Source organism: Lissotriton vulgaris, chromosome 6 (assembly GCF_964263255.1).
Source record: "Lissotriton vulgaris chromosome 6, aLisVul1.2, whole genome shotgun sequence".
NCBI classification, from domain to species: Eukaryota; Metazoa; Chordata; class Amphibia; order Caudata; family Salamandridae; genus Lissotriton; species Lissotriton vulgaris.
The window spans coordinates 1,021,012,840-1,021,031,356 of record NC_141694.1 but is presented as its reverse complement, the minus strand read 5'-3'; the positions used below and the strand labels follow the sequence as shown (position 1 = coordinate 1,021,031,356).

The 18,517-nt window shown below is 41.2% G+C and overlaps 1 protein-coding gene across 3 annotated transcripts in view; it reads left to right on the top strand.

Annotated features, from left to right (window-relative positions):
* The window catches only part of LYST (lysosomal trafficking regulator), a 4,348,576-nt gene that overhangs the window by 2,506,444 nt on the left and 1,823,615 nt on the right, over positions 1-18,517 (top strand). For all 3 annotated transcript variants that reach the window (XM_086927077.1, XM_086927076.1, XM_086927078.1), the window contains one exon: positions 14,216-14,404. In XM_086927077.1, the coding sequence (XP_086783203.1) occupies positions 14,216-14,404 (189 nt within the window). The remainder of the gene's footprint in view (positions 1-14,215; positions 14,405-18,517) is intronic.

Below are 18,517 nucleotides of genomic sequence, written 5' to 3'. Positions count from 1 at the left end.
CCTGCAAATAACAAGAAATTGCTTTAATGAGGAAACTTTTTCCAGTTCCCGCTTCTCCACTCACGTACAGTCGGACAGGCTTCAACGACGTACACGAGCACTCTTTCTTCTCATGACTTAATCCATGATCAATTTGCTTGGTAACTTCGTCATATATTTTCCTCTGCTCAACGTTGAGTTGTTTTTCCAAGTCTTCTAAGTTAACCGCATCCTCCTGAGCATGTGCCATGGCTCTTTCCACTTCATTCATAGCAGTGGCAGCTTCATTTTCGATAACAGGTCCTCCTAGTGGATCCTGACTCAATGAAACAGAACTCTGACTGTCCTGAGAACTGTCTCTGGCAATCTCGGCTGCAATCGTTGCTTCCTGCTCAATTTCCAAAGTCAACATTTCTTGATATTTGGGAAAAGCAGGACATTCTATGGTCTCCTTGGCAGCAGTGAAAGAGTCTTCGTAACAGAGGAAATCTCCAAGCAGTTCCTCTTCTGCACGCCAAGGCTTGAAAAGTTGCAAAAGTGCTAAATAGAAAAACTCCTTTTTTTCTGGAGATTCGCCACTCAATTTTCGATGGTTTACCAAGTGGCATTTTCTTTGCTTGACCAGACATCCCTCACTTCCAATTACAGCATACACTCCTTTCTCAATATCTTCTTTGATGTTCCTCTTGAATATGTAATTTTGTAGAACCTCATACAAACAAACATTCTCAAGGTGACTACTTCGATTTGGATAATATGTATCCAACATGTTGGTCTTCAAAATGTCGGTACTGTTTGGCTCCTTTTCCGCCAAATACTCAATTTCCCGCACAGGTTTTAGAACTCGATTACGCGTTGCAGCAAGACCAAGACTCGCCCAAACGATACTCCTGGATTTGGCATAGAGACTTGCTGAAGACAACCGGTCAGAACATTCGTAAGCTCCGATTTCTCGATGCGACAACATCTTCAGACTGAAACTGTACAACTTCTTGCTGAGGCTCTTTTCATGGGAAATGTCCTCCCACATATCCTTCAATTCTGTCTTTTCTTTTTTGGTGATGTAAGATGTCACACACCGAGCCACAGCCATACAGTTGTCAGCCACAAACTGTATATCCATGTTAGCATTCCACATGGACAAAATCACTGGGTTGTAGTCGTTGATGTACTTGGACTCTTCGTTCCTTTTCAAATTGTATGTATTTTTGGGTGATTTCCTCGTCGCATTATGTCGCAGAGAAGACATCAAACTGTTTACTCTTCCTTTACAAATCACCGGTCGTGGAAAGTTGAAATGACATTTGGTGTAGAACTTGTCCTTGTTTCTAAATTTACGACAACAGTACTTTCCACAACGATGGCTTTGGAAACTTAGAACTTGTTCTCTTAGGCTTTTCTTCTCCTTTGCGTTTGGAACAGCACACGTAGAATACTGTTCTATGAAACTCATCACTAAGTCATCCGGATCTGTTCCAAATGTAGGTGCATCCTTGATCCACAGCAGCATATGTATATGAGGAGCACCTCTTGCTTGGTACTCCTTTCTCCAGAAGAAATCCAACACCTCTCCAAGAGGTGGATTCTTCTTATTCATGATGAAAGACATCATAGCTTCAAATCTATGATTGAAGTACCTGCATACATTGACTGGATCCAAAGAGCACAGTTCTCCGGGTGTCTTGAATTCGATGTTTTCAATGTTTCCATTTGCCTCTCGTAGAAATTCAAGTAAGTCTTCCCAGCCATACTCGGCACAGCTCAGAGTGAGGAACCATGTGGGAGTTCCTAAGTTCCTCAGCATACATTTTAAATCACCATGACGACGGTACCAGTACTCATTAGTACCACACTGACACGCCATGAGATTAATTAGGTGAGAATCCAAAATACTGTCTTGGACATTGACTTTATCCATAAAGTCACTTGCCGAGATGTTTCGCATCTGTATACCACTTTTCAAGATGTGGTTCACTGCATATGACAGTCCAGACAGATCGCTTTCAAACAGGAGATGAAACAAATAGGGAATGCATTGTCGAAACCTAGCATCTTCTGCATACAATCGTAAAGTCCGGTATTCAGAAGCAGGAATTTGATGAGGTCGGTCATCATATCTTCCTCCTTGACCTGTTGGAAATAGCTGTGGGAAACACCGAGCTTCCAAACTTTCCTCCCAAACACTAATGGGACTCCCTTTGGCTTGTTTCATTTGAAACAACTCAATAGCATTCCCCATGACTTCCTTGTAATGCAAAGGATGAACACTATAATGTTCATATATTTCTTCACTTTTAGAGGCTTCTACTTTCTCAATTTGGCCAGCACACAAATCGCTATCCTCTTCATCACTTACTTCCTCTTCTGCAACATATACATTCTTATAGTACTTATTATTTTTTTTCAAATACAATGTTGCCTTTTTGACTTTCCTAACATCCACTAAATCTTGCCATATTTTCTTATTCTTTGTCGGAACCCCATTAACTAAGATAACCAGAGGTTCCTCTTCCACTTTTTCTACTCCAATTGTGTTAATGTTTTTGTTCAAATCTAGAGGCAAATAAACAACTCTTCCCTTTAATCCTCTCTGTAAATCTGATGGAGGCAACTTCCCTGTCTTTGGCTCCATTCTTACAATAGCCTGAAAGGGATGGATACTTTGAATCAAAATAGATTCATAAGTATTTAAATCCTTCAATTCAGAAGGAATCTCAACCAATTCCAGATTATTATGAACCGCCCTAGCAGGCATCTGGTTTTGGTTTAATTTGTTACAACAATAAGTACACACACGTTGATCCGATCCCAAATCAAAACAATTTTCTACCATCAAGTATGTTGCGAAATCCTTCCATTCACTATTATTTTCCCTTTCACTTTTTGCATATAAATCCACTAACTTAATCTGATTCTTATAATAAGTGCGTCGACAACACACACAAGTGAAATTAGGCCTCTCACTTGATTTCACCTGAAACGTAGCAATTTCCTTCTGAAAATTATCTGTACTAGAAACCTGTACATTATCTTCAACATTACCCTCTACTTCTGGGTCAATTTGAACATTCTCATCTTTACTTCCAAAGTAACAAAACTCAATTTCTTCACAAATATTCTTCACATCTATTTCAGAACCATGGAAAAGAGCAGCGCATAATTGTTTAAGCATAATTGCTGGACTCTTAGCATAATACAACATTCTCACTAATTTCCTCACTTTATTATGATGCACTGCTAGCATCCTGAAATGATGAAAAACACTCTGGCATACTCTACTGGAAAGACAAGCCAGTGAATGACCATGCAAACCTGTCACTTCTCTCACTCTGCAAGGATCTAATTCTTGCAACAACTTCATTTTCTGCTTTAAACTTTTCTTATTAAATGTCCATACAAAATCACAAAGCAAATTGATGGAATCCTGTCGCACACTGCAAATACTACTACACTTCCAAATGTACACAGGACCCTTAGGACGTCTTCCTAAAACCTCATTACCTAACACCTCTTCTGTCTCTGTTGTCACAAGTTTTTCTTTTTCAACTGGACAACCATCTTTCACTTCATAAGCTCGACCACTGGTGTCAACTGCAAGCACCAAATCATTATCCTGGAAATAACTCTCCTCATTAAAAAATGCCTCACAACTTGAACTATGCATCCATTCTCCGGAAAAAACTTCACAAAAATTACTACGATTAACTACTCTCTTCCATCTACTATTTGATTTGAAATCAGAAATTACCTTGTTTAGTTTCCTAATTCTATTGATTACCAAAATAAATAACTTTCGCTTAATTTCGAAAGCCTGATCAATAATTTTCTCTACATTTTTCTTTTTCTTATAAAATGCCACTTTCTGTTGGCCTTTCTTAATATTTTTTAACAAATTGACTATTATCCTGTTGCGGATCATTCGTTTTCGAATGTCCCTAAACTGTTGTTTCCTTCTACTATCATGCACAGAGTTATCTCTTGCTCTAGCAGTAACATTTTTGATTGGTCTTTCCTTTCCGTTTAAATTGCTTCTCTTTTTCTGGACTGAAACATTTTCTGTAGAAATACTTTTTTTACTACAAATATTTCTTATGAATGATTTTGTGGTCTTACCCGGAGCTTTCTTGGTGACTTGACAAGTTTTTTTTGTAGCGGACTGCTGCAGTAATAGATGAACCTGCTGTCTTTGACGTTTTGTAGCCTTTCTAATTCGATTCTTAGTTGGCATTTTCAAATTTTGAAATGATCTGCAGTTGAATCTGTGGTAAAACATAATAAAAAATGTTATTAACCACTATTACCAAACAGTAAATCAATAACGGTCATCAAAAACTTAACACCCTACATATTATTTTAACATAGAACAATTTTTAGTGCATTGGCAAATTTTGCAAAGAAATTGAATGCTTCTACATTTTAGCTGTGTTGTTTTATATGTGAATCTGAACTAATTTTATGAGCATATTTGATTATTTTAATAGACACTACACACAAACTATTTTTGAACTTTTGTTTAATTTTAAATGAAACGGTTTACTACATAGGCTCAAGCAGATCAGCTTCCCACCCTAAGTCAAACAATTCTGACAAATCGGCATTCTCATCATATTCTTCATCATCCTCAGGATTTAAATGATGTAAGGGATCTACTTCCACTGACGTTTCAATGACAAGTTCAACGATAAGATCGAGATCAACTGATTGCTCATTATCACTCATGCTTGATGTTGTCGTTATCTTTAAAAAAAGAGAACAACAATGAGATGTTGCAGACTAAGACACAAATCTCAGAGACTATAATAGTAAAATTGTTGAATGCCCACCCTGCAACAAAACACCTATATGAAACCTGACGCAGGTTTCATGTGGCACAGGACTTTACAGCATGACACATCTGCCTAGATGCATCAAGTTGTAAATATGTCGCCACATAGCACATCTTTTGCACCACCACTGCGTCACAAAAGTGACCCACAGTGGTACAAAACAGGCATACACCTATCATAAATCTGTCCCTAACATTTTAAATGATTGATTCAGGATGACGATAAGGTGTGGCCTATCCAGAGGTTTGTTTGAGGTGAGGCCTACTCACGCTTGCAGATGAGATTTACGCTTGTTGAAGAATACAGAGGAGATAATACATGTGAAGGCCTACCAATGAAGTAAGTCATGTCCACTTCACTCTTGAACAAAGGCCAGATCTCTTTTGTGTCCGTGGACAGACCTAAACTTCATCTGCACAATGTCATTCGTAAACTTAGGAAACACTAGTGATGTAATTGAAAAATGTAGAGTTTCTTTTCCTCATTTCACAATCACATCACCTGTGTTTCCTCAGTGACTTAAAATGCTTGATTCAGGATGACAATAAGGTGTGGCCTATCCAGAGGTTTGTTTGAGGTGAGGCCTACTCACGCTTGCAGATGAGATTTACGCTTGTTGAAGAATACAGAGGAGATAATACATGTGAAGGCCTACCAATGAAGTAAGTCATGTCCACTTCACTCTTGAACAAAGGCCAGACCTCTTTTGTGTCCGTGGACAGACCTAAACTTCATCTGCACAATGTCATTCGTAAACTTAGGAAACACTAGTGATGTAATTGAAAAATGTAGAGTTTCTTTTCCTCATTTCACAATCACATCACCTGTGTTTCCTCAGTGACTTAAAATGCCCTAAGACACATGAAAGTGTTTTTTGATTGCCCTTGCACCATTTTTGGGTCACTTTTAACATGGCTATGTAACTCCAAGAATCAAAATCTAAATTTGCCAAGCACAGGTGGGAGCATATTTACAAGAAACTTGCCCCACGGAGAAAGCTCTTCAATTTAAATGGGAAAAATAACATCATAGACACTCAAATGCCTTATAAATATGCCCCAAACAACCTATGAAGCTCTAGCAGTACATATCCAGAAATGTAATTGATTTCAAAAAACGTTTTTAAACACAACATATAAATCAATTGTATACCTACATTCAAGAGACAATGACTTAAAATGTCCTTAAGACACATGAAAGCGTTTTTTGATTGCCCTTGCACCATTTTTGGGTCACTATTAACATGGCTATGTAACTCCAAGAATCAAAATCTAAATTTGCCAAGCACAGGCGGGAGCATATTTACAAGGAACTTGCCCCACGGAGAAAGCTCTTCAATTTAAATGGGAAAAATAACATCATAGACACTCAAATGCCTTATAAATATGCCCCAAACAACCTATGAAGCTCTAGCAGTACATATCCAGAAATGTAATTGATTTAAAAAAACGATTTTAAACACAACATATAAATCAATTGTATACCTACATTCAAGAGGAAATGACTTAAAATGTCCTTAAGACACATGAAAGCGTTTTTTGATTGCCTTTGCACCATTTTTTGGTCATTTTTAACATGGCTATGTAACTCAAAGAATCAAAATCTAAATTTTCCAAGCACAGGTGGGAGCATATTTACAAGAAACTTGCCCCACGGAGAAAGCTCTTCAATTAAAATGGGAAAAATAACATCAGAGACACTCAAATGCCTTATAAAGAAGCAGACACCATTATTTCCTTGTGAAAAATTTTAAAAGAATTTCTTTTCCTCAAAAACGATTTTCAAGTCATAATTTCAAAACACTGCACAGCTCCTATGTACAAAAACACCCTGTCAGTACTAATACTTCACATTATCTCCAATGACAATTTCTCAAAGAAACAAAATCTATTTTTAAAACACTTGAGACAAAGCAACATTTTAAAAACACAACTTTCTCCATAATTTTCTCCTTAAATCATACTATTCTGTATCTAAATTAAATAAATCTTCTCACCTTAACAAATACTTTATGAGTTTCAAAACAGTCTCAGAAATACACCAAATTGTCTTCAGCAGAACAAAGAGTATGCACTCCAGAGGCTGCAGCTATAGAAAGCACAGAAATGCTGATATTCATTACACATATCTCTCATATTAGCCAATCAAAACTCTTCCCTCATTTTTTTCAAATCAAAACCCTTCCCCCCTCTACCCTCTCTACCTTTTTTGCTTAGCAACCACCTCCTGATAGACCTCTGATGTTTGCAAGTTCACACAACAATGTTTCAATTGAACTCTGAACTCTCAGTGCACCTGCGTATCCAGTGCAATCTTTCATTAAATGATTTTTTCTTGACCATTCAAATTACATCTTTCAAAGAACACATTCATGCATCCTAACTTTCTGTTTTCAGAAATGGAAATCCACCAATCACTGCTAATGAATCATTAGCACTGAAACTCCATAGTTTTTTTTCTTTACAAACTCCTACTGTTACAACTGCCCTTTCATTACCACACTTCATCTGACTGCAGCACAACCTTCTCTCACCATGTTTTATGTCTGGATTGTTGGACATAGTTACATCTACTGGGCTCAAAGGTATGCTGAGAACAGAAATTTACTTAACCTCAATTTACAAGATGTGGAAATTAAGTGGTTGGGCCACAGAGGATTAAAATGTCACCAATTGATACCATTGGTGAAAACCTTTATGCATTTGCCAAAACCTGACCTGTTAATCGTGCACTGTGGAGGTAATGATTTGGGCACTTTGACTGGGGTAGGTCTGGAAATGCTTTTAAAGGACACCTTTGAGCAATTAATGGCACTTTTTCCTCAAACTGCCTTGGTATATTCAAATATATACCAAAGACAGAAATGGAGGTGGTCAAACCAATTTTGTCCACAAATTGAGAAGTCGAGGAAGCATGTAAACAAATCTGTTTCAGCTTACATGAGAGACCATGGAATGGGCTCCATGTATAACAATAACTTGCGTTACTGCATGCCAGATATCTACAGAGGAGATGGAGTTCACTTCTCAGATGAGGGCAACAGAATTTTCATTTTGAATTTAAGACTGTGCATTGGTACCTACTTATAAGTACCCAAATGTACCATAAACCCAAAAGCTCTTCTCAGAGCTACCCTACATCTGATCACTCACAATTATTATTTTACTCTAACTTTTTTCTCTAATTTTCAACAAACTACGCTCCCCGGAGCGCTACCCGGTACGCGAACCGGAAGCTAACCGCGCAAAATTTCTAAAAAAAATGTTTTTTTCCCGCACATATGGGCCTCCTCAGCCACCCTCAGAAAACCTAGGGGGTCAAGATACGTCTACCGTGCCCCCTTCTACCCATTCTGAACATTATTTGCCCTCCATCTTGTATCTTAATTCGTCTGAAACACAAAATGGTGGACTCCCGTAACGCTGCTGGTTCGCGTACCGGGGAGCTCCCCGGGAAGCGGTCCATCAAAAAAGGTCTGAAACACAAAATGGTGGACTCCCGTAACGCTGCTGGTTCGCGTACCGGGGAGCTCCCCGGGAAGCGGTCCATCAAAAAAGGTGGGAAAGTAATTTACAGAAAAACGACTGGAAACACTTTCACCAAATATAGATTAGCTCATACTACATACCATTCCCTGCCATTTTCATAAATTTGTTTGGAATTCCATTTAGCCATTTAGCCTGTAGACCTATCTAAATACCCTGAGGTAAATTACTTCACAAAACACATCTGAAGTGTTGGAATTGACAACCAATGAAAATGTTACTTTCATTTTCAATTTTTTTTTTCCTGACATTTGATTGGTTATGTACCTGAATATATATAAAAGAAGAGAAGGAAACACAGCCATTTTCACTACTACTTCCTGAACTACATTTCAAGAGCCTTTTCACCTCCCTGTAAAGTAAATTGATAATTTGTAAGTGGCACTTTAAATTAATTTGTAAAAACGTTTTTTGATAATTATTTACTGTCCCCCTGCTATAGTTATAGATACAGATAGGCTCCTCTGTTATATTTATTGATTGACTTACACTTCTCTGCTATAATTATGAATTTACTTACTTTAACTTCACTGTTAAAAAAACAGAACTACCTGTCTGAACTTAAACCCAACAGTGCCCTAACTCTTCTAATATAATTATTTTTTTATGCAATTTACAGCAAAAAATTGGAAGGGGACCACGCAAAAATCAATGTTTCCTTCGACATTACAACAGAAGAGATTTTAACTAAAGAAATTTTGGATGAAGATTTTATGGATGAGTCTTTTGATAAACAATTTATTGAAAGCTTACAAGACATAGAAACATGCATGTTTGAGGATATTCCAGATGATGTAATGCTGGAAGTTTTATTGAACTATGAAAATTCTGACCAATACATTTTTAATTAATCAAAATAAATAAATAAAAACAACAAAACAAACAATCAATTAACATACAATACTTGAAAAGTCTATAATTCTTTTTTCCTCATAGTACACTCCCCGGGCCGCTTACCGGTTCGCGAACCGGGAGCTTCCCACGCAAAAAAATAAAAAATAAAAAAAAAAATTTTTGCCCCGCGGGGCCCTTTTAAAACCTCCTCATCAAACCTAGGGGGTCAGGGAGGATCTACTATGCCCCCTTATGGTCATTTCCCCCTTCGTTTTGGCCTCCTCTTGTCTCTCGATCCTACCGAGAGACAAGATGGCGGCCGCTACGGACTGTTTAGAATGTTTACAGACACCGGGGAGCCAATCAGCTTTGCATCGCAAAGTTCCGTTTCGCGAAAAGTACGCGAACCGGAGCGCTGCCCGGAGCGCTGTTACAGATATATATCTTGTTTTGAACGTTAATTTCTCAAAATCCACTGGAGCACATATATTGAGACCTAGCAAAGGCACATCGGGCTAACAGTCCCTACAATTTTGCCAAGTTTTGTGCAAATCCATTCAGCCGTTCGAGCTAAAAGTGAGGCCAAAGGCCCTATGGAAATTAACATGGGAAAAACGCGTTTTGGGACCCCCCTTGAGGAAACCCCCCCAAATTTTCAGGGGCTGCTCAGAAACAAAATGTGCCATTTTCCTGAAAATTTCAGCCGATTCCGTCCACAAACGCCAAAGTTATTAGACATGGAATTTTCAAAAGTTCCATAGACAAATAATCCTAACTATATATACCTACTGGCGACCGCCAGTAGGTAATTAATATATATATATATATATATATATATATATATATATATATATACACCTATATATATCTATACTACTATTATAAAGAGAGAGCTGGCCACCATAAAGGTCAAATAACCTTAGGGGTAAAGTAGTCCCTTGTGGGCGTTAGCGTGGGCGTGTCAAAGTACACACATTATTACTTTGTGGGCGTGCACCGTTCTCAGAGGGGCATGGCACAACAGCGTTTTCATAGGGGCGTGCCACAAATTAAATAAAAAATGGCCGCGTCATTCAGTACCGCGCCTTTCCATTCACGATCCACCTTGGCGTTCAAATCACTTCTCACACGTCCGTTTACAAACACCAAGGTGCGCCACATTCGCCGTTAATCATATATACTGCGAACCAACCTTTGTGGGCATAAGCGTTACCGTTGTCACACGGGGATAAACCACAATTAAAATAAAAAGGGGCGTGGCTTGCGCAAGCAATGTGCGCGCACATTCACGCTCCAACTTGCCCTTCTCATGACGCAACATTACTGATATATAGTGCGCCAATAACTTATTGGGCGTCACCGTTGTCACAGGGGGTGCACTACAATTACAAAAAAATAAAGGGCCGGCTTTCGACACCGACGTTCGAATCACTTCTCACACGTACATAGACAAACAACAAGCTGCGCCGCATTCACAGATCCTTGACATACCACCGACTATTTTTCAGTAAGTAAATTAACATTCACTCATTTACTTATGTTACATTTCTCACAAGTGGCTGCATGAAGAAAAATAATAAAGGGGCGCACAAGCGACACATTCACTCACCGCGACATTGACGCTTTAACGGCTCCAGCGGACACTGAAGGCAGGCAGCGTACAAAATGATAAAAGACACTTCACAATTGACTTTTACTCCGGGCCTCAGACGGGGCCTCAAAACAGCCCTCGCAAGCACGGGATCACGCAGTGCACTCTCACCCTACACACCTTAACGTGAAAGACTGTATAACGTGAAATTTTACAATACAATTACAATTTAACATTACAAACATTACACACATAACATTTCATCCCTGGACAATGTCGGAACGGGCTGCTAGTATATATATACCTATGTATGTGTATACTGGACTGGTCCTTACATTTGGTTAAACATGCATTATTATATATATTTTTAAGCATTTCATTTTTTTGTAAATAGTCCGGGGTAAGTCCATGGGTAGGACTATTCAGTGCTTATGACTTTCATGAGTATACCCCTGGAGAGAACTATGATTACAGGTAAGTAACCTATCTTTCTGTCTTGGTTAGATTGAGCTTCAGGTAGACGCTCGACAACCAAGTCTGGACAATGTACAGGTAGCATTTGAGGTGTTGGAAGTCTGAAGCAGAGGACACTTTCAAGTAGTACTCTAAAAATAACTTTGAGTAGGAAAGAAAAAGTCCGGTTCTTGCATTGATTTGCCTCCCCTTGTCTCAAATAAAGTTTAAAATACGTCTCATCAGAAAAATGTTGTAAGAGCTTTCTGTCATGCTTTCACCACCCATAATCACACAGAGTAAAATAAAACAAGTTTGCAATAAAATATTATGTTGGTAACATACCATGCCTAGCTGAGTGAGGCCCAGGGTAACTTCTGTTCTTGCTTCCATACTTGTCGGAGCTACCGTTGTCATTGTCAACAACATGCTAAGGCAGTCAGTTGATGATACTCTCTTGCTTCCTCACATGCCTCGCTCTGTTTTCTTTTCCATTAGTGTATTCTCTCCTCTTCAGTGGTCTCTTATGGTCATAGGCAGTGTCTATCCATGTCTCCTTCTCTAGCGACATGCCCCCATCCAAAAAGAAATTTCAAGTGCTCCTACAACAACAATCCACCATAGCAAAGAAACATAGCAAACACAAGTGCAGTGCAAGGAAATACATGTGAAACAAATCAACTGTTAAATTAAAAGTTCTGTTTGGTGCCACATACCTTATTTTTCCATTGAGCATGCTGTGTACCTTCACCGGTGCTGCCACCTTCATCATCATTGTACATCAGTAGCGATTCACCATATGTGGAGCCACACATGCCATCATCTTCTTTCTGGCCCATTGATTTGCTCACTCTTCCTCACTTAGGTACAGGGACTTCACTTGTACTTGTCATCTTGTGTGGGCTCTCAGGCTGTTTCTGAGTCACAGACTGCATTTCCCCACACACCAGTATCAACACTCAAATCCAACCTGGCATTTTTTATTTATTTATTTTAATGTTTTACAGAGCGCGAACTTGAGCCGTGAGGGTATCAGAGCGCTTTACAGGTTCATAGAGTAATACAGAAAGGACGGTAATCACATGATAGCAATACATTGGAGGGCTATACAGAATCAAGGGTCATGCGGTAGGCAGGGTGTCGAAGGGGAATGTGCGAGGGAGGGGGTGAAAGCTGTACATAGGAACATTGTACAGAATAGAGGGTCATACAATAGGGAGGATATTGCAAGGGTGCTTTACATGAAGAGACTGAAAAGAAAAGAAAACTATACAACAGGGTAAGTTACAGAGTCAAGGATCCTACAATAGACAGGATATCACACATGTACTAAGTCTCTCGGTGGCTGTGGAGACAAATCTGTGGCTCGACAAAACAAAGAACACTCCCATGACTGTGCTAACTAGTATAGTCATTTTACCACTGCTTTAATCTCTTCAAAAGTATTGGGTACAGAATGATATCTGCAACAGAGGACTTAACCCTGTGAAATACTTTTTAAAAAATGCAGCCTTTTTGTGACAAATTAAGTCATCCAGAACAGATTTACTGTCACAAATGTCCATGTTATCAACTTGTTTAAGTATTTTTTTTTTAAACGCATGTATAAATTGACTGTCAGACTGCGGTTTTCAAACTCCGTCCCAAAGGACTCCACCCCTTTCCTCTGCCACACCTTGGCCCCATATGTATAAGTGCCCTGAGTAATTTTTAACAAATCCAGCACTGTCTGCGGTACACTAAAGCTGTGTATGGAAGACATTACTTCCTGAATAATTACAAAGGACAGATATTTGGCGCCATTTTCAAGGATAAAAACTGGACTGGTAAAGCATATACATTAGGTATATTCTCTGGTCTTACTAAAATAGACGGGATTCGTCAAACAATTACATGTGACATTCTTCTGTTTTTGAGCGTTCATACAAGTCCCACCACGACAACTCTTCAAACACAAAACAAACGAGAAATTTAACAAGCGCTCTATGGCAACAAATCAGATTTGCATAAGTATTACATGCAACAACTTGCCCGTTACTTACACGGGCCGACCGTAAAATACAGCTTATCGTCCTTAGTCAAATTTTTGCCGGGATACATGTGTCCATAATTTCTGCACTTCCGGGTCGTAAACTAGCCAATTCCATATCTAAATATATTCTAGCTCATGACGCAATTCATGAAGAAATGGTTGGTGGCTGCTCTGGAACTGAATGTTACTGCCTGATTGGTTAGGGCCATTAATGGGTGAGACAATTCCACTAATATACTAGTCAGTATCAGATGTGATCTAACAAAAGGTGCATGATGTTGAGGGGACAGGCTTAATAGAGTTTATCACTGGTAGCGTTCCTGTTTAATGGTGGTGACATACTGTTTGCTGATGATAGGGCTCTAAATGAAAACTATGTGTTTCTATAATGAAAGTAATGATGTGGACAACAATATAGGCACAATCCAGTATGGGGAAAATAAGGCTGATCATACCGTTTCAATGAGATCTGTTCAAAATGTAAGAGCTGTGTGGAAAGTTCTAATAATAAGCCAGCACAATCTAGAAAGCAAGCTCATTATACACAGATCTCATAATGAAACTAAGCATCTTATCATGGATGATCCATGCTTTTGAAAGCGCCTCATATGAGAGGACCTGGCTGTTTTTGCTCCGCAGGTGACCATGGAGTGAACAACAGGTTTTATCCACTCTTAGTTGTCTGGCTATATGTTTCTATTTTTTGGGTGTGTTTCCTTTCCAGCTCCTTTTATATTTGTGTCTGTTTGGTGTTTTTCTAGTTCATTTCAAAGAGATGACATCTATACATAGGTTTAAATAAGTCAATAGATGCAGTGTCGGTTTGACATATTTTATTCTGATGCCACCATAAGTGCCACTGGCACACTTATTATTGTTACTTTAAGACAAATAATTATACATATATTTCATTGTCTTAATTCTAATCTTTTTAGTTGTAAACATTCTTTCATAGTCTTTTTCAGAGTCTTGATGCAAAGACAAAGGAGATTTCCAAAATAGCTGGAGAGATTACCCAGGCAGTGTGCTTGTCACAAGGGCTAGAACGGAAAAAGGTGATTCAGCACATCAGAGGGATGTATAAAGTAGATTTAAGTTCCAGCAGACATTGGCAAGAACTTGTTCATCATCTAACACATGAAAGGTAAGTTACAGTGCATATATTTAATTACAAATACAGGCCATATTGAAGTGTTATGAAACACCTTAACGGACAAGTATGATATTGGCACTATTCCTCATCTAAATTACCTGTCAAAACTTGGTCTACAATTTCTGCATGGTTTTAGTTGCTTCTAATGAACAGAAAACAGATAATCTTTTTGTTTAACGTCTAGTGGGATTTAAGGACTCTATCCAATAAGGTATTTTTTGCATTTTCAAGAAAACAGTTAAAAACAGAATCTTAAAGGAATCGTTTACAAGCTTCCAGACTGCACAAAGGACAATCCAGGCATATATTTCTTCAAAGATTGCAGTGCTGCATAAACAGCACAATGATTCATGTGAAAGGTTTAGCTTGCATTAAGCTGTCCTAGGGAACAAAACCACACACAAAAGCCATCTCACACTGTGTATCCTCCACCTATGGACCAGGCACCATTAGATTCTTATCCCATCACACAAATTTACAAGTATGTGATATGTTATGAGAAAACATAGGTTATGCGATATTGGTCAAGGGCAGCCCTGCTCCCGGAGCGTGAGCCGCTACCCCGCTGAGTGGACACATTGGTACTGGATGACCTTCGCTTGGCTCCTGTTGTGGGCCTGCATCGTGACTGCCTTGCTCCTAAAACCTGACTAAACCCCACCAGAGCAGCCGGTGTGAATAGCCGGGGGCCCCTGTTTGTTGAGGATGCTGGCCTGATGCTTAAACTCCCGGCGTAGCAGGGCAAGGAACCAGCAGTCGTGTCGGACGGGGCTCACCTACTGAGAGCCTCAGCCACCCCCGAAGGGTCAACAGCAGCCGTCAGTAAGCCAGCGAGGTGCGGGTCAAGTGGCAGGAGGCAAGGGGTAGTGGTGGCAAGCAGGATTGTGGGAGCATGAGGCAGTTAGTTTAGATCTAGTTGCAGGGAGTTTGAGTTGCCGGTACGTGGAAGCGGGTTATCTAGGACTGGGTGCGGCTTGCGGCCGGTGCAAGCTCTCCCTCGCAAGCCCACTCGAGCCTGCTACGCCTCCTTTGCTGTCCAGTGTACACTCAGTGCTTGGTTTATCTGTGCACCAAGGAATACCAAGCACCATTCGCTGAACCATAGGAGTACACAGGAGCACACACTACTTGTGAAACAGAAGAGGTCAAAGTACAGCAACATTGAAGCCCGCCTAACTCGTAAATTTGATAGAAACAGCAATTGCAGCGTGCTTATGCCCCTCCTATTGGCAGACCAGGGCCGAGTTCCTGGTGTACAGCGAGGGGAGAGGCGGCGCTTATTGGAAGTGACTCTACTTCGCCAGCCATAGCGAAGGGGTTCCCGGATTGGCTAAAACTCCCTCCAAGACAGATACTAGTATTCGCTCACCTGGGAATAAGGAGACAGAAATTACTCCAGTCCAACAGGAAAGTAGCAGGGCTCGCACTGGAGAATTTGCCACAAAAGGAGAGTGAGGACCGGTACAAGGGCGAGTCTTTTATTGGAACAGCAGGGCTGGTTACCTGCTCCAACAAAGGATTGTGGAGCTATTTTTGGGACACTAGTGAGCCCTCAGAACTTACCTTAGATGCTGTAGCCCCGGTGTAGGAGAGTAGAGTCTGCTTTCCTATGGTCACCCCACTTTTTGCTTTTTGCTTCACTGGTTTTCGACTTAATGTGGCTGTGGCCTGCTAATCAGACCCACAGCCCTGCTGTTCTCTCTCTAAATTCACAACCATGTACTTTAGGTACATCACCAATTGGGATTGGGTCACCCTGTACAGTGTACTATAGGTACCCAGGGCATAGGTGTATCCAAGGCCTACCAGGGGCTGCAGCATATCTTTTGCCACCCCTGGCTGGCCATCCAAACTGACACAACTGGCTGATCACTCAGCTGGGGCAAGGTCGTGTAATCACCCCTTGCTTAGATATAGTATACCTATGTCTAAACCTATATCTGGACACATATACACCTATAAGTCAGTCCTATGGCAGGCCTTAACAATCCTGGAGGCAGAGTGCTTGGTTTTATGTGAGATTGTGCTCTAGCATGAGCTAAGCCTGTCTGCAGCTTTCGGAACCATGTCCTTATAGCTGTTCTGGGATATTGCCATACCATATACTCTTAAGTACATTAAGAACCTTGCGGTCAAATGCTAACTATGGTTTGGCTTTATCAAAACATGTCGTGTAAGGTGCCATACGCTTTGGAATACTACCCCCTCGCCAGTCCTGGTGACTGGGGTAGCATTCCACCCTCCTAGAGGGAGAAGACCTGTTACTTTCCTTAAACGCGGTTAAAACTAACCAGAGCCTCAGCATCACAAAATGGATGCTGCTGCCACAGACACAAGTCTGGCCTCCTGCTGCTGACCAAAACTCCGGCAGGGTAGGCCTGGACAAAAGGTTTCCTGTCACCGGTAGGTGTTACACCATCCCAGACAGGAGATAGTGGATTGGGGCAGGGAGGGCTGAATGAAAATAGACACTGCCTGGGGCGCACAAGGTGTCCCAGGCAAAGCCCAGTTCAAAACGGTGCTGGGGCACTCCAGCCCCAGCTCTGGCACGATACTTTACAAAGGAAAAGGGGTGTAACCACCCCCTTCCTGGGTCCCAACTGTGAGAAGTTGGCCTGATATATGATGTCTCCAATTCTGGGGGCACCTTGTATCAGTCCAAACAATCCCTTATAGTGGTGGTTGTAAGTCAACCTTATAGACAAGCTATCCTAAGGGTAGCATGGACTAAGCAGCCTTAAAAGCTTAACTCAAGAGGGCATGTGAAGCCAGCTGTTTTACCAATCACAATCCTGTAATATCAAATGAAAGGACACCACACAAGTTATATAGTATAAAAATATATGTATTTATTCTCAGAATAATCCTCTAGACTCTTTGAGTATAGAAGCACAAGCGTTTAAACAAAAGCACAGTAAAACATATGAAAGTTGCACAATTATGGATGAGGCCAGGGGCCACACAAACCATATACTAAATAAGTGGTATAAGTATCACTAATTGAACAGTGGTCGGGCCTAGGGCATCGCTGGGACTAATCGGGACTAGCAATGCTGAAGTCGGGAAAAGCCCGCGGGAATCGGGTGCAGCGCTGAAGCGCGTGCAAAGTCAATGGTGCGTAAAAGTTATCGAGTTACTGTTGTAAGAGTCTTCCGACTGGACTAGAAGTACAAAACTTTAGACTTAGACACTAGAGATGTATACCACTACAGGAGCACCGGCGTTCAAGAGTTACCTCACCCACAGGAAGCGGGTGCACAGGTGCAAAGTCGTGTCAGCTTTCGTTGTGTAGATCTATGGAGCCTGTGGATGAAGATGCTGTAGGCGGCCAGAAGAGAAGTATCCGGTGCGATCCAAGGGAGGATCGAAGATGTAGAGAACCTGAAAGCAGAGGGGACAGAGTCTGGGTCACTCAGCAGTGACCAGGGTGGAACCAGGAAGGAACCAGGCATCGTGCGCAATCAGGTGGTTGTCGTGAAGCTTGTCTCCACTGCCACGTGGACTCTGGGGCACCGAGGATGTCCAGGAGTGGATCACGAGCTGTCCCACGAAGGCTCTCGCTGTCGGCGGTGTCGGCTTCCGGATTGGAGCAAACAAACCTTGGCAAAAGCAACCCACGCAGGATTCGAAGATCGCTTCTTACTTGGACCAGCAAGGTCAGAGCGGGTGCTCCTTTTCAGGGGAGCGAGAGCCAGTCCAGAGCAACCGGACTGGCAGAGCAAATTCAAAGGTTCGTCGGTACTGGGGCCACTAGCCAACGGGCAAGCGACTGGACCAACGTGTTGAGCAGAAAGATGCAGAAGGGCCACACGCAGCACTCGGAGAGTGTGGAGGGGTGAGCTTTGGTGCAAAAGCTGCTCGGGGCTGGGGCTTCTCAAACCCCAATGCACAGCGTCGAGGGAGCCTCGGAAGCTGCACGGTCAGCACTTCGTAGTTTTTCCAAGATGGCCGGCCACACGCTTCAGGTCGCCTCCACGGGTCTCAGACTTGCTGAGACTGTGGATCGGGCTGTTGGAAGGCAGGAACGCTGGGTCTTGTCGAACTCTGTAGCTCGAGTTCCGGCGGGAACTGCAACAAAGCAAACGGTGAGGCGCTGGATGGTGC